Raw genomic sequence first — 15,597 nt, forward strand, 5'->3', positions numbered from 1 at the left:
CTGAGACAACTTTGAGGGAAAAATAACTGAATAATTGTGAAAAGTGGCAAAAAAGGGTTAAATAGGCAAAAATTGACTAAACAAAAGTGGTGAAAATGGGCCAAAGTGTGGCAAAAAAAAGGGTTTAAAGTGGCTGAGAAGTGGAACTGTTGGCAAAAATTGGTTAAGTCTCAAACTGGGTTAAAAAGGTTAAAAGAGGCAAAAAGGACAAAAAGAAGCACCAACTGACGAATAAAAATGGTGAAATGCAGTCAAGACGTGGCAAGAAAAAGGGTTAAAGTGGCAGATACGAGAAAAAAGTAATTCAGATGTCAAAAAAGGGCAAAAGGTATAATACTACGTTTATTGTGCCAAAAATTGGTTGAAAAGTGGCAAATATGGTAAAAAATTAAAAAAGGGCCCCAAGTGGACCCTTAAAGGGGCAAAAAATTGGAAAAAGGCACAAACTGTCAAAAAATGGCTAAAATTACAAAAATTGCTGGAGGTGGCAAAAGTATCAAAATGTGGTAAAACTGTTTAAAAGTGGTGAAAAAAATTGGCACACTTAAATATTTTCAAAATCAGAGCCCAAAAAAAGCTTGGCACATTTTTTAAGCTCCAAATGAAGCAACTGTTAGAAAAGATGCCAGTTCCATTGCTACTGATGAAATGCATATATTGATATCATCAATAGATATCAAAATTGGGGATTACTGAGTTTTTCAGGGGCCCAGCACATTCTCTGGGCAGGCCTGGGTTCAAGTACCTCTCAAGCTGGAGAGGTGCCAGCCCATTCCATAGCACTCCCAAAGTGCCAATGAATAGGCTCTGAACCCTAACTGTGCTGCTCCCCACTCTGACATGTCTGCACTAGTACCTGTCTATAAAGTCCTGTTTGTGTACTTCTGCCCTTTTCTGGTCTATGTCTGTCAAGAAAATCTTTAAGTGAGTTTTTCTGCTCCTCTGTAAAAAAGGAAATGTTGTCCAATTCTAATAAAAATTGCCGCTATAGCTACATCTGAGCTAAAAGCTTCACTGGGAACTGCCATTGTTTACCAGCTTGCAGTACAACTAAACCCTGCCTGTAGCTACTGCCTCATTCTCCTCAAGTGATGCTGATTGACCTGGTATTTTTTTTAGACTGGGCACAAATGTTTCAGACTGAAGCTTTGCGAAAGGGATCTGCCTGATGACAGGCATGGTATCTGGCCTATGTAACAGCTTTGCAAGGTAAGTAAAATAGTAGAACAGTGTTCATTTCAATCCTGTTTCATAGCTACTTTCCTGCAACATTTGTTCATCATTTAACCATTTGTGTCTCTGATAAATAACATTAAAGATGTGCAGAGGGAAGGTGCGTGTACACTACAGTAGGTTATATCAGGTTCTAAGATCCAGTGTGAAAGTATGCCTGGGGGAGGGTCAACCTGACATAAAACCCAGTGAGAGGCTCTTCAATTCAGCCTGCATCAGCATCCCTCACTTCACACACAGACACACACACACACTTCAATCCATCCATCCACAAAGTCTTGCAGTTATTGATGAAGCCACCTCTTTATATGGTAATGTCTTTCAGACCTGAAAGGCATCAGGACGGCATTATCGCGCCTTTCCTGCTCTCTCTGCTGCACACACACACTCACTGTCACACTTACTGTATTCTCTCTCACCTTCTGCCAAAACACACACACTAACACCAGCTATTACTCACAAGAGTCTCACATATTTTCACCCTCTCACCAACACGCACACAGCTATAAGGATCCCATTAACGCTGATGGAAATATGTATGCAGCTCACATCTGTCACATGTCGCTGCCGTAGCAACACCAGCTGCCGTGGTTACCGGAGGCCTGCTCCTGTAGCATTATGGGATTTGGTTATTACAGGATAGCCAGGAACCTGAACTACATCGCTCTGAGGACAGACCGTGGAGCGATAATCCCTCACTGTTTGATCTGATAAGTGGACTAATTGCTGATAAATGACTGACTTTAGGTCAAAATTACACAGTGACTGGGATTAATGGGATTGATTTAACCCACTAGAGTGTTTAGACTGTTTTTGTGCTGAAACGGCATCTACAACAGCTAATAGACCAAAAGCTCTTAGGCTGGGTCTCTTATCTAAATACTGTCAGTGTCAACCAAATGTCTCTGAGCTGGTTCTGGATCCAACTAAAGGGTGTGAACGTTTTTCAGCTAAAGCATAATAATCTATCTGGTGGATTACAAAGAATTAAAAAAAACAGTGATAGTCATTTGCATTGTATTCATGCGTGAAATGAGCCAACACATTCTTATTCCCACATCATTGTATCTTGCTGAATAGTCAAAACTCTTGTTTCAATCAGCATTGTGTGGGGGGCCCCCTTAGTTTTCATATGCTTCACAGAGGGTTGTCCATAGACTTCAACAGCGCTCAGACCCTTAGCAAAAACACTTGAAATCTAGCTCAGGTTTCTCCCATTTCTCCAGAGCTTTGCTACACCTTGACTTTAGTCCACTTGTGGTAAATTAAACCGATGGACATGATTTAGAAAGGCGCACACCTCTTTAGAAGGCCTCACAGCTGACAATGCATATCAGAGCAAAAGTCAAGCCATGAGGTCAAAGGAACTACCTACAGAGCTCAGAGAGGATTGTTGCAAGGCAGAGATCAGGGGAAGGCTACAAAAAATGTCTGCTGTACTGAAGGTTCCTTAGAGCACCATGGTCGTATTGATTCTGAAATGGAAGAAGTCTGGCCCTGTTAGGGCTATTAAAAGAGCTTGTTGTCTGGCCATACTGAGCAATTGTGGGAGAAGGGTCTTAGTAAAAGAGGTGACCAAGAACCTGATGGTCACTGTAACGGAGCTCCAGAGATCCAGTGTGGAGATGGGACAAGTTCCATTAAAAAAAAAAAATCACTGCAGCCCTCCACAGATCTGGGCTAATGGCAGAGTGGCTAGACAGAAGCCTCTCCTTGGCTTACATTTGGATATTTTTCAAACTTCAAACAGGCTTTCTCTCTCTGGTGTCCTCCCACAGATCAAAGGCATGATTGGTGGATGAATTGGTGACTCTGAATTGACTAAAGGTGTGAGTGTGACTGTGTTTGCTTGTTTGTCTGTATATTTCAGCCTTGTGATTGACTGGGGACTAGTCAGGGTGTACCCCAACTCTTGCCCAATGACAGCTGGGATAGGGTCCAGCCCCCTGTGACCCCAAACAGGATAAGCGGTGTAGAAAAAAGATGGATGTACATGTTATTTCTGATCTTTCTAATACTAAATATCTTTAGCATAAACTGTACTTTTTGGAAACAGATTGTAAGTAGTTTGTCTTTTGAGGCTAAGCACACAACCAGGGGTGTTGTTATTGTTGTTAGGAGAAGAGAGGGAGAACTGGTCTAATCAAACATGTACATTCGTCCCTTTTCAGTTGTCAGCATATTCACAAAATTTAGCAGTGTGCAAGAGTTTTCCCGCATTTTTTCTGTCATTCTTGCTTTTCTTTTCTTTCCTTTTTATATTGAGTAGATTAAAGCACAAAACTACCTCATACAGCACTAGTTCCCAATCTGGGGTCTGAGCTCTCCTGAGATGTGGGGGTGAAGATCCCAGGGTGGAGCAAGGCTCTGTCTGCTCTAAAGCTGACAAAATTAGATTTGTAAAAATTTACCCATGACTGAATATTTTATCTAAAGTCTTGAGATGAAACTGTGTAAAAAAAAAAAGTATCTTTGTATTGATATAACCCTTGAGGCATCTCTCTGACTGTAACAGGCAACAGTTACAAGAAAAAAAGCTAGCAGCAACTTTTGAATCTATGGCTGAATCCAGGCAGACATCAATCATTTGACTGATACAAACATTTGAGGTGCACATACGATAAACAGTATGTGATGTGAAAAACAAATGTCCTCAGCAGCCTGTACATCACCAAAATCATGTCGAACGAGCAGATGAAAGTAATCTCAATAAATCTCAAGTTGCCAGTAAGAGCTCCTCAGGGAGAGAGTGTTCACAAACATGTCCTTTTTTGGTTCCGTCTCTACATCTGAAGTGGAACTGTATATGTTTGACTTTATAAACATACATGGTTTTGACTTTCAGCTGATCTGAAACAGACCCTTTAATAGGGACTGAATACACACAGACACACAGAGACATGCACAGAGTGACCCACTTTCCTGAACTGAACTGGACCAACCCCAAAACAGATCACCCTGCATCCATCTCTGATCTGGGCGTGGAAATCAGAGAATACACATAAACAGACACACAGTATAGCAGAGCAGGGAGAAAGGCCTTAAGTAAGTGCAGATGTGCAGCCAGATGTGCTTTCAGTCCTGTGGTCACAAGTATGTGTACATTTTGTGTGTGTATGTTTGTGAGTGTGCATGTGAACCTAAACCTGAATACCTACTTCGTAAACTCTTATCCTTAAAACAAACCCTTCATTGTCCCAAACATCCATCTATACTGCCTCAGGATGACAAGCAGCAGTCATTAAGATACAGAGACAATATGACCCCTTACTGAGGATGTCCGCAATTAGCCAACTAAACAGTTAAATGCTGTCAAGCTCAGGAGATCTTACTAGAATTACATATCAGTTAAGCGAAAAATTAATCTTTTTTTAGACCTGCAAGGACAGTGAAATCAGCCACCTGCCAGTAGCATTATCCAGCTGAGGTGTGTGTCCTTGACTAGAGCTGGCCAAAAGGTGTTTGAGAGATTCCATCGTCAAGTGGAAGAAAGTTCTTTGGTCTGAGATGCTATATTTGGCAGACACCGAACACTGCACATCACCACAAACACATCATCCCCACTGTGGAGCACGATGGTGGCAGTATCACGCTGTGGGGATGCTTCTTGGCAGCTGGCCCTGGAGGGCTTGTAAAGGTGGAGGATAAAATTAACCCAGCAAAATACAGGAAAATCCATGAGGACATGTTTCCAGTCTGCAAGAGAACTACAGTTTAGGAGAAAATTTATTTTCCAGCAAGACAGTGACCTGAAGCATACACAGCAACACAGAAATGTTTTAAAGATAATGAGGTGGCATTCTGGAGGTGGATCTACTAAATACTGACTTGAGGGGGGTGAATATTTATGCAGTCACTTTTTTAACATTACATATTTTCATTTAATTAACATTACTTTGTAGGAATCTGTTTTCATTTTGACATTAAAGACTTTTTAATATCTTTTTTAGTAAAAAATATATTGACCATTTCTTTTAGAAAATCAATAAATGGGTAAAATATTCAAGGGAGTGAAAACCTTTTATGGGCACTATATCTGTTCTCTCATTGTTCTTAAAGGTGAATTTCATCTTATACTCCCTATAAATCTTGAATTGTAATGCCCATTCAAAGCCATTAGGGGGCAGACTACTCCAGAGCCTTTGATTAAAGGACTGAATACTTGGATGAGTTTGCTTTTTAAAATATAAAATGAATAGTAAGTAGACATGCACAGAATACACTTTGGCTGCACTAACCATTGGTAGCTTATCTGCAAATCTTCTCCACACACTAAAATGAATTTGTCCACCGCAATCTAATACATTTCCATTGAGATATACTGACTAATTCTGGCATGACAGCAGTGTTTAGTTGTATTTCAAGAAAGCTTGAACAAACTGCCACATAAACATGATAAATGCAAGCCCTACAAGCACAAACACACATGCTCACACACACATGCAAATGGTAGATATAATATTCAACAGAAAGGTCTGCAAAGGTCAACATTTGCATAGTATTAATAGCCATTGTGTGGTTATTTGTGTGGGTATGTGGGTCTAGGTTTTCTTTGTGGAGAGGGTAGAATGGGTCAGCAGTGACATCAGAGGTGTATGTCTGCATGTATGTGTGTTTATGAATAGGTGTGTTTGCATGCATTCATGTGTGTGCGATCAGGTCTTATATGGGTTGGTGATGTGTGTCCTAAGATCTAACTGTGAGAGGTCGCATATGTCCCAGTGTCCTGTGGGTATAACACGGCCTTTCTTGCTGACAGCACACCTGGAAGGGACACACACACACACTGACACACACTCAGCTTAAGTGCAGTCCTGGCACATTTGTTGAGGTAGACAGATTATTAGGTCACATTGCTTTAGCAAGGACATGAGTTCAGCTTTTCTTCGACACAAACCACCTGTGCAGGTCAGCTCTCTCTTGTAAGAAGAGTAGGAAAGGAAGAAACCACACAGGAAAAAAACAGCCAGGAGATCCAGAGGGACTAAAATAACTGTGAAACAGTGTTCAATTGTTTGGTAATGAGTTCACTAACAGCTCAGGAGAAAATGTATATGTAAAATCAAATCAGTGCAACTTACTGACTGATGAGTGGTAGATGATTTACCAAAAGACTGGCAAATTTAAAAGAGTCGTTAAAGCAAAGCATCTAAAAGGGATAATTCAATATTTCTGAAGTGCAGTATGAGACACAGTACTGTGCAAAAACTAGAGCTCAAGTAAGGCATAGATGTGGTAAGTAAGCTTGCCTGAGGGCACCATCAGGCAGATAAGGGTACTGATGCAACCCCAACAGTGCTCTGGATGCCCTTGCGTATTACCAAGAGCATGGGCAAATAATCGGCTTAAGAAAAACAATGCCCACACCTTAAAGCTGGAGTAAGGGCTGGCTGTGGCAAGTAAGCACAGCCTAGGGTACCATCCGGGCAGGTAGTGGGGTCACTACAAGCCCTTAGTCATACTGTTGATGTCCAAAAGGCCTTAAAACCGCCAGCAGTCTCCAAACTTACTACGGGGGTGGCATCATGTTGTCGAGCCTTACCTCGGCTGCAGTGAAACACAGGTGTGTTAACATGTGTCAAGCTTGGCTCTTCTTCTAAGCCCCAAGTTGCAGTACATGATGAATCCTTAGCACCCTGCATCCCTAAAACCTGTTCACATGACTGTACTTGTCCATATTTTGCATATAAAACACAGGCAATACCAGTCAGCATAGCCCTTTGAATGAGAAACTGTTTTAAGTTTGGCCTGGAATATAAGTTAGGATTCCTGTCTGGCCTCTACAGGGATGTATGAAAAAACATTTATTGTCTCAGTTAAAGGATATCTAGAGCTATGATGTTACCACACAGATAAGGCCTACAGGCTACAAACAAAAACATCCGCGGACCACACACAAGCAGCTGATTTTAACCCCCATCCTGGAAATGCTTATTTTACTAAAGTGTACAGCATTTTGAAAAACAATACTAGAAATATTAAAGAGCCATGGACAAAAAAAAGTGCACTGCTTTGGCTGCTGTGCTCGTAAAATAAATCTCATCAAGGGTTCACTATGACAGCAGAGGGCGAGGGATGGTATTGACAGAGGTACATGCATAGACTCAGAGGCAGATTTTGATTCCAGTTTACATGTACTTATTTAATCAAAGCTGTTTTGTGCAAGTCAGACACTGATTTTGAGTTGCATGACTCACTTTGAATTCAGGCTGAGCCATGCAATGTACAGGGGGAAACGACAACTAACCACGGCAGGATCCCCCGATACCAAATGATTGCATATATTTCTGCCATGTTTGATACTTTAGCCATACAACTGCAATACCTGTGCAGTGACAGCAGAACCAGAATCCCAAAGGGGCATTTATTTTTCTTTGCAAATTGTCAGCATCTTAAATCCCCATGCAAACAGCAGAAATGCCTCTGAGACTTGTCTTTCCTATAATAAAGGAAATAAATGAGCAATAGACCTGCCTGTGGACCTCCAGCTGATCTAGAATATATTTTTTTTACTTAGCTGATAGTTGTGTTTGCTGGCTGTACTGTGACAGAAAGAGACAGCAAGAGTGGCTGTTTGTATCTATTTAAAGTGTGAAAATGTGACAATATGACTTCAACCCAGTGTGAGGGACTTCATTGATATTTGTTTCAGTCCGTCCCATCTTCACTCGAACAGTGTGAGCACTCAGGTTGTGCACGGTCATCGGGTCATATAGTGTGAGCACAGAGTGATGGTTGTACTTCGTAAATGATTCAGTCACACAGCGTGGGCTGACATGGCTCCAAGGCTGCTAAAGACTTGAAATTGCATACTGTACATTTGGCTTTACAAAGAAATGATTTCCAGTTTTATCCTCACAATGAGAAATATAGGTTATTAATTAAACACATTTATTGGATTACTGTGATTGACTGGCGACTAGTCCAGGGTGTACCCTGCCTCTTTCCCTATGACAGCTAAGATAGGCGCCAGCCCCCACGACCCCAAACGGGATAAGTGGTGCAATGCATGGATGGACAGTATTGGACTGGCATCAATATCTGTATCTGCAGATAAAAAAAGCCCAGGTATATGATCTGTATGTTGGATCAGTGCACCACTACCTGTGCCCCTTGGCTGGTTTCACTTTGAGTTTAACTTTTTGTGAAAGTCGAATTGCCACTATGACACTTTCAGCCAGCACCCGTGCGTTTCAGTGCAGCTACACAAACAAAATACATACAAATCAATCATGTTCTTGTGCTTTTTCAACACTGCAGTAAAGTTAACCACAATGTTGGCCCTCTAACCAACATCACTCATCCTCACATCTAACGTTTTAATTAGTGGTCTGCCCACCGACCATCCTCATTAACACCCACTGTTCCCAGCAATTTCCAACTGCCATGTTTGTGGTTTAATGAGACCCCACCATCCTCACCTCAGTCCCTGTGTTACTGTCGGTACAGTGAGCCTCTTTGTCCCACTATATCTCACTCCCTCTGGCTGGATGCACTTTATTAGCCCCATGCTGCATAATGTGGGCTTATTTGTTACCAATTAACTCCAAGTCTGATACTTGGCTCCACTGTACACATAACTAAAAGCCAGTCAACTGCAGCAGGAGATCACTGAACCTAGAGGCAACATGTTGAAGAATTATGTGGAGTCAAAGCCCTGCCAAGAGGGGGTTCATTTATTTATGCTTTTACCATACATAACAACTTATTTTTTACCATCATGCTCTTAATTCTATATGGCATCCATTTGACATAGAATGCTGTTTAAATAATTCCAGCATTTCATTTTTTTTATTATCATTTAACCATGTTCAGCATAAATCCCTACAGTAAATGACTTTATCTTCTACAGTAAATCATCTCATGTCACTCTTGGGCCTTTTAAGAATCACTATACTGATGGAATTAACATTGATTATATGAACAAAGAAAGAAATTACCTGTCAAAGAAAATTGGAGCAAAGCATCTATCTGTATGGATTAATATGAGTGGTCAATGCCTTCCAGCAATCCATCATGGTCTCTCTCTCTCTCTTCAGATCAGGATAAAGTGGGCTCACAGTTTTTGTAACGTATGATCAATCAGATAAGGGGGAAAGCAAAAAATCAAACTAGGCATGTCCTAGTCATCTATTATTTAGTTTTTTGGCACTGTTAGTTATTTATAAGTGACTTCAGACACGATAATTATCCTAAATCCCGAGGGCTGGTTGCTCTCTGCTCTCTCCACAGATGGTCAAATGAGGGCTGAACAGATGAAAGCATCCTTGTGATTTATGAGAACAATAACTCTAAGCAAGGTGATGATTACAGGCACTATTCTTTATGTGCAGTCAAGTATCACTGTCCAAACGCCACACTTAATGAAGACACCAGTTATTTAGAGGTCAAGCATAATCAGCTGATCACCTGGAGGTACAACAGGTTGTGAGGAATCAAATGAAATAGGACTCACACCAATCCAAACACACCATAAAACAGTAGGAGAAAGCACACAGTCTAGGCTTTACCTTGCTGGAGTACGGTCCAGGGATGAGTAGTTTCAGTGCCTGTCTTTTCAGCTCAGCCAGCCTGGCGTTGCAGTTCTCACACCAAATCCCTCTCTCACTGCCAGGGGAGCTTCCGCTGCCCGAGGCCGGCGATCCTGTCCCGAACCCTGGAGAGCCACCCAGAGATCCAGGGGATCCTGTCCCAATCCCAGGAGAGATGGTCCCAGGCGAGCCAGAGAAGGACCCGGGTGAAGAGATTCCTGAGCCCGGGGATGGAGTTCCTGTGGAGCTTGGCATAGAGCCGGCTCCCTCTGGGGCAGGGCGTGTGTTGGAGCGGTTGGTTTCCTCGTATGCTTTTCTGTACCATGTGTCCGGGAAAATGGAGGCAGATTTGGTCGGAGAGGTGTCAGGTACCTGTAAAAGAATAAAACTCAGTGTATCCCCTTTCTAAAGCTCATACAATTTGACATATGGCATCAAAACCAATGGGATTAAATATATAAATTTAAAAAAGCTTAACTCTACACAGGTTTTACATTTTCAGAGCTTTAGAGCTGGTATGGTTAACAGGAATAATTTAATCTGAGGCAGCACTAATATTATTATCAGGATTATACATGATTGTGCTTTCTACTGTAGTTTGGCCAGTGAAGCCTAATCCTTGTTTAAAAAGAATCTTTATGTGTCAATATCTGCAACATTGCACTTATTCTAGGTTGTAGAAGTGAAACTAATGAGAAAGGATAAGGGTACATATCTCAAATTATGTAAATTAAAAGTCAAGATATTTGCATTTCGCCTAAGGTGCAAAAGATGGATTTTTAAGCTTCTGTTGGGATTTCTTGGCTGGTGATGAAACAGACTGAATTTATTAGTCATATCTCTACATAAAGTACAAAAAGGAAACAAAGTGAATCACGAAAAAGATGGATTGATGGTTTGTTTTCATGTCAGTTGCCCTGGCATGGGGTACACGACGGTAGATGTCAAACAAGGCAGTTTACACCATTTTCACAATTAAAGATTTGCTTCAATTTGAATTTTTGACATTCAAAATCAAGCAGAAAAAGTACTTACATATTTATAGGACTAGATTAGCAAAAAATTTTATTGTACCATTTTTCCACAGGGGTTGCAAAAATTCAAACAACCTGAAAGTTTCTCATGGGTGCTTTCATAAATCTATCAAGCTGTAATCTGAATTTATTTGTTTTGGGGATTACTAAACTTGTGAAATAGGTGAAAAAGAAAATACCTTTAATTTTGCATGCTAGATATGCCTTTTCTAATAACGGTTTCTCTTACCAACAAAGCTAAACGGTAATGGGCAGTCATTGGAGCTACAGCATGCACATTATTTCATCAAACTTTGGGTTAAAAATAACAAATTTGGGGGGAAAATGGCCTGGCGCTAAGGTCGCACCCCATCCATCCATTTTCTATACCACATCCCGTTGGGGGTCACGGGGGGGGGCTGGAGCCTATCCTAGCTGTCATTGGGCGAGAGGTGGGGTACACCCTGGACTGGTCGCCAGTCAATCACAGGGCTGACATATAGAGACAGAAACAACCATGCACGCTCACACTCACAGCCAATTTAGAGTCGACAATTAACCTAACGAGCCAACGAGTCTTTGGTGATGGGGAAGCCGGAGTACCCAGAGAGAACCCACACATGCACAGGGAAAACATGCAAACTCCACACATAAAGGCCCTGACCGCGAAGTCACACTGTTGCGTGAGGCAACAGCGCTAACCCCTGCACCGCTGTGCAGCAGGTCACACCCTACGTAAGGAAATTCATCTTACAAACAGGCTGTCAGGTTCAAATCCATCATCCTGTGGATCCTTTCCTACATGCCATTCTCCACCCTCTTTTCCTCATATCCTTCTTCACTGTCCCGTCTTCTCTGAATAAAGGCCAAAAGCCCAAAAATGAAAACTTAAAAAAATTGAATACTGCATGTACCCATATAGACTTATAGACTAGCACAAAAAGTAAGGAAATGTGTGTTTGGTAAATTATTTCTTTGTTGTAACAATGCTTCTTGGCAATAACTCTTATACCATAAGAAAGACTGCTTTTTTTCCCTTTAAAATGATGCCACAATTTTATGGATCATGCATGTGTGAGATGAGACGCAGAGCTGAGTATGTGGCCATGTTCCCATGAAAAATTTTCCAAATCTTCTCTGCCAATGCCAAACAGCTGTCAGTAGTTGCAGCTATTGACTCTTGTTTGGTGTTGTTCGGTGTATTGGATGATTGAAGTCACAGGACATATTGACAAGTGAACAAACAGGAGCTTCAGTAGTGTGTGGAAGAACCACACACAGCTACAACAGCCTGGCACCTCCTCCTCATGCTGGTCACACACTGCTGTGGAATGGCATCCCGTTCTTTAATCAGCGTTTGTTGCAAGTCAGCCAACGTGGTTGTGTTGGTCACTCTGGCATGTCCAGAATCTGGACCCATCGCTGAACAAAACAGGTGCCAATCAGGCACCTGTTGTCATCACCTGGGGGTACCAGAAGCTCAAAACAAGAGTCAATAGCAACAGCAGAATAAGCTGTTTGGCATGGGCAGAGGAGATTTGGCAAATTTTTCAGGGGCACAACCCACATACTCAGCTCTGCTGCTCATCCCACAAATGCATGTTCCTTACAAATGTGGCACAAATTTGTTAACAGAATTAGCACAGCAGGTATTTCATAAACTATATTTTTTGGTGTTTTCTTATTGACAGACGAGTATAGTTTTTTCTGGATGAGCCCCCAAGGTGACACAAAAATATTCTTGTCTGGCAGTAAGAAAAAAGATAAAATATACAATCAAGCACAAGCTTCAGTTTCTAATGTGGGCCATTTTTCATTTATGTTTTAGAGTTTGCTGTGGGCCAATTAAAAATGGACCAAGGGCCATATTTGGCCCTTGGCCCATAGTTTGGACACCCCTGGTCTACACCCTTCTTTGAATTTAGTTTCTTAAAAATTTATCAGGTCTGGATTAAAAATCAGCCTGGGCCAACTTGCATTTAACTACCCAATCAGAGCAACTCTGTGAAGAGAATGCTTGGGCTGCTTGGCTAGTTTCCAATCAGCATCATCCAGTTCATGTGTTTCTTTACTTTAAAATGCTCATGTTGTTCCTGTACTGCCTCTTTAAGTCTTCACCTGGGATTTTTTTGATTGGTCTAACCTCAGAAACCACCACCTCCTTCATTAGAAATTAAAAGCCCAATGTCTTTTGTTTGTTTATTTGTTTTTTTTTAAATAAATTTTTTGAGCTTAGAATAGAATCAGAAACAGGGATGAGAGAGTGGTGCAGAGGCAGGTGGAAAAGGAGCCACAGGCCAGACTTGAGTGCCCACGTCCTGCCATGAGGCAAGAAGGAAGCACTGGGCCAAGTGCATGCCCCAAAACCCAGATTTCTGAAAATAACCAGCTTGGATCTGAAATGAAACAAATATTCGACAGAAAAAACACAGATGATGGAACTGTGTTGGAGGAAACCGATGTCTTTCAAATCAAAGTGCTGCATAAATGGACTATTTGCCACAACATTTTAAGGCACACATTTGTGACCCACTGAAAAAGACTCCTTGACCCATGTATGCATCTTGATGCACCAGATGAGAACCATGGGGCTGATATAACATAAGGCTGAACTTGTTTTTTAAAAAATCCCAAATCAGTACCAAAACACTTCCTGTGATGGCGCTCTATTCAAGACAGGTTACTTTGAGGCTTCTTCTTTCAGGATGAGCTCAGATTTGATGTGGATGTTCCTTTTTTTCTTTAGAGCCACATCAGGACTTCAAATGAGCCACAAGGAGTTCAAAACAACATCTTCATGCGGTTGTTTGAATCCAGTCTGAGAGAGCAGACACACTGACGTGGTGCTGACTGAAGAGGCTGGCTACTGTAACTGCTGTAATCCCTCAGCAGAGCTATAATAAGGAAACTATACGAGCAGGGCTGATACTAAAGGTGCTCAATCATCTCCAAGTGCAGAGGCGGGTATAATGTGAGCCAACCCTGTGTTATAAATTAACACTAATGAGACTGTAGGAGGCAGGCAGAGACACAGGTGTGAGTGTAATATACCTGATTTAGCTGTGTGCTGTTCAGTGAGTGATAATTAAGAGATGTGAGAGACCTTCAGTGAAAGTGCATGCTTCTGTTGAGACATTATGAGCATTGGTGTGAGAAATTTGATCTTCACAAGGCATCAATCAGCAGCATTGCCTACCGTGTTTACACAGTGAGCAAACTACAGCTTTCCTGTCAGAATAGTAGACTATGAGAACCATATATCACTGCAGGTAAGTTTCATGCTTATCAGAGGTGTGTCCACTCCTCCTCCGGCTACTGGAATGAATAACCTACCCCATATTTTCTGCTCCGGCTGCTCACAGACCTCTCCTTGGTCCCCGACAGTGAAGTCATGTTGCAGGTGAGAGGAGGAGGAGGAGGAGGAGGAAGGGGGGGTAGGAGAGGAGAAAGAACCTCTGCTGCGGCTTTACATCCAAAAAGAGACCACTTGGTCGATTTCAATTAACCGCACGCGCCTGCAGTTTGCTCTTCTTAATGAGGAGGCAACCTCACGCGACTTCCAAATGCATGTAGACACTGGTTACATCCCAATCCCGCAGCTAGGAGACAAAAAATGAAATGAAAATCCGATGTGCGTTTGTTTTTCTTCTCTTCCTCTTCTTCTCTCCCCCTTTAAGCTCCTCTAGAAAGCCAAGTGGGGTCGTGGAAGAAGAAATGTGACCGCTCCCTGACAACAGAGTCCGCTCTGGCTCAACTGGCAGCGCTCCTGGTCCTGCCTCTCTCCATCAGCTCTGCACAGGTGAAAACAAAAAAGCAACATCTAAAAAAACAAACTCCACCTCGAGGACTATCGACTCAAGTCACGACTTTATGGACTGAGTGATACCTGGCTGGTTCAGAGCACGGCTGAAGGGGACCGGCTCCTCTTTCTTTCTACTTCAAACGTGTCTTTTCGTTCCCTCCTGTTGACTCCCCGAGGCTCTGCACTCTGCTGAAGCCAGCAGAGGACTGGAGAGAGAGGAGAGAGAGGAGCACATCTGGATGTGGGCGGAGCCATCCTGCCCCAAAGACACCACGCGCCACAGACCCCAGCTGAGTGGACAACACTAAACTTCATGGATGGAGCTTCCTTTGTTTAAGGATGAGTGAACGACGTATTCAGCTCAACCCTGTGTTTAACAAGGGGACATGTCTTGGGCTTGAGGATGAAACGACTGTTTTCATTGAGAGTTTAGAGTTTAAGTGACGAGACAATACACTGTAAAAGATGAAACAGAACAGGACTGGGGGTCCCAAATCATACATGTTTATAGATTTTTTGTTTTAGGCTACATCATATGAGATATTTCGAGTAGTTTTTTTTTTTTAATCTCAAATCATTTAGGCTGTGTTTTTTTTTAAATCTGAGGCAACAACACTGGTATTCATGTGATGCCTGGCTTAGTTTAACCATGCACAACACAACTATTAAGCCAGAGTTAGCCATAAAGCTAATTTGAATCTGTAGCCTTTGCACGGGTAACCTAAAAAATACACACAATACAAACAGAACATGTGACATTTGATGAGATCCATAAATAAACTTTGCATAAAAAGAAAGGAAATTTGTGTTTGGTAGATTATTTCTTTGTTGTAACAATGCTTCTTAGCAATAAATCTTATACCATTGGAAAGCCTGTTTATTTACCTTTTAAATGGTGCCACATTCGTAAGGAACATGCATTTGCGGAATGAGTAGCAGAGCTGAGTATGTGGGTTGTGTCCATGAAAAATTTTCCAAATCTTCTCTGCCAATGCCAAGCAGCTTTATTTGCTCTTGC

General features: G+C 41.9%; 1 protein-coding gene across 3 annotated transcripts in view; it reads right to left on the minus strand.

Moving 5' to 3' along the window:
• Positions 1 to 15,475, minus strand: part of kif26ba (kinesin family member 26Ba) — a 145,147-nt gene extending 129,672 nt beyond the window's left edge. For 2 of the 3 annotated variants that reach the window (XM_041792176.1, XM_041792160.1), the window contains exons 1-2: positions 14,111 to 15,475; positions 9,744 to 10,136 (exon numbers count right to left, since the gene is read on the minus strand). In XM_041792176.1, the coding sequence (XP_041648110.1) occupies positions 9,744 to 10,136; positions 14,111 to 14,170 (453 nt within the window). In that variant the 5' untranslated portion in view covers positions 14,171 to 15,475. The remainder of the gene's footprint in view (positions 1 to 9,743; positions 10,137 to 14,110) is intronic. The other variant, XM_041792167.1, reaches the window with a different exon arrangement.
• Positions 15,476 to 15,597: the final 122 nt, after the last annotated feature.

This window comes from Cheilinus undulatus, linkage group 1 (assembly GCF_018320785.1).
Source record: "Cheilinus undulatus linkage group 1, ASM1832078v1, whole genome shotgun sequence".
Lineage (NCBI taxonomy): Eukaryota > Metazoa > Chordata > Actinopteri > Labriformes > Labridae > Cheilinus > Cheilinus undulatus.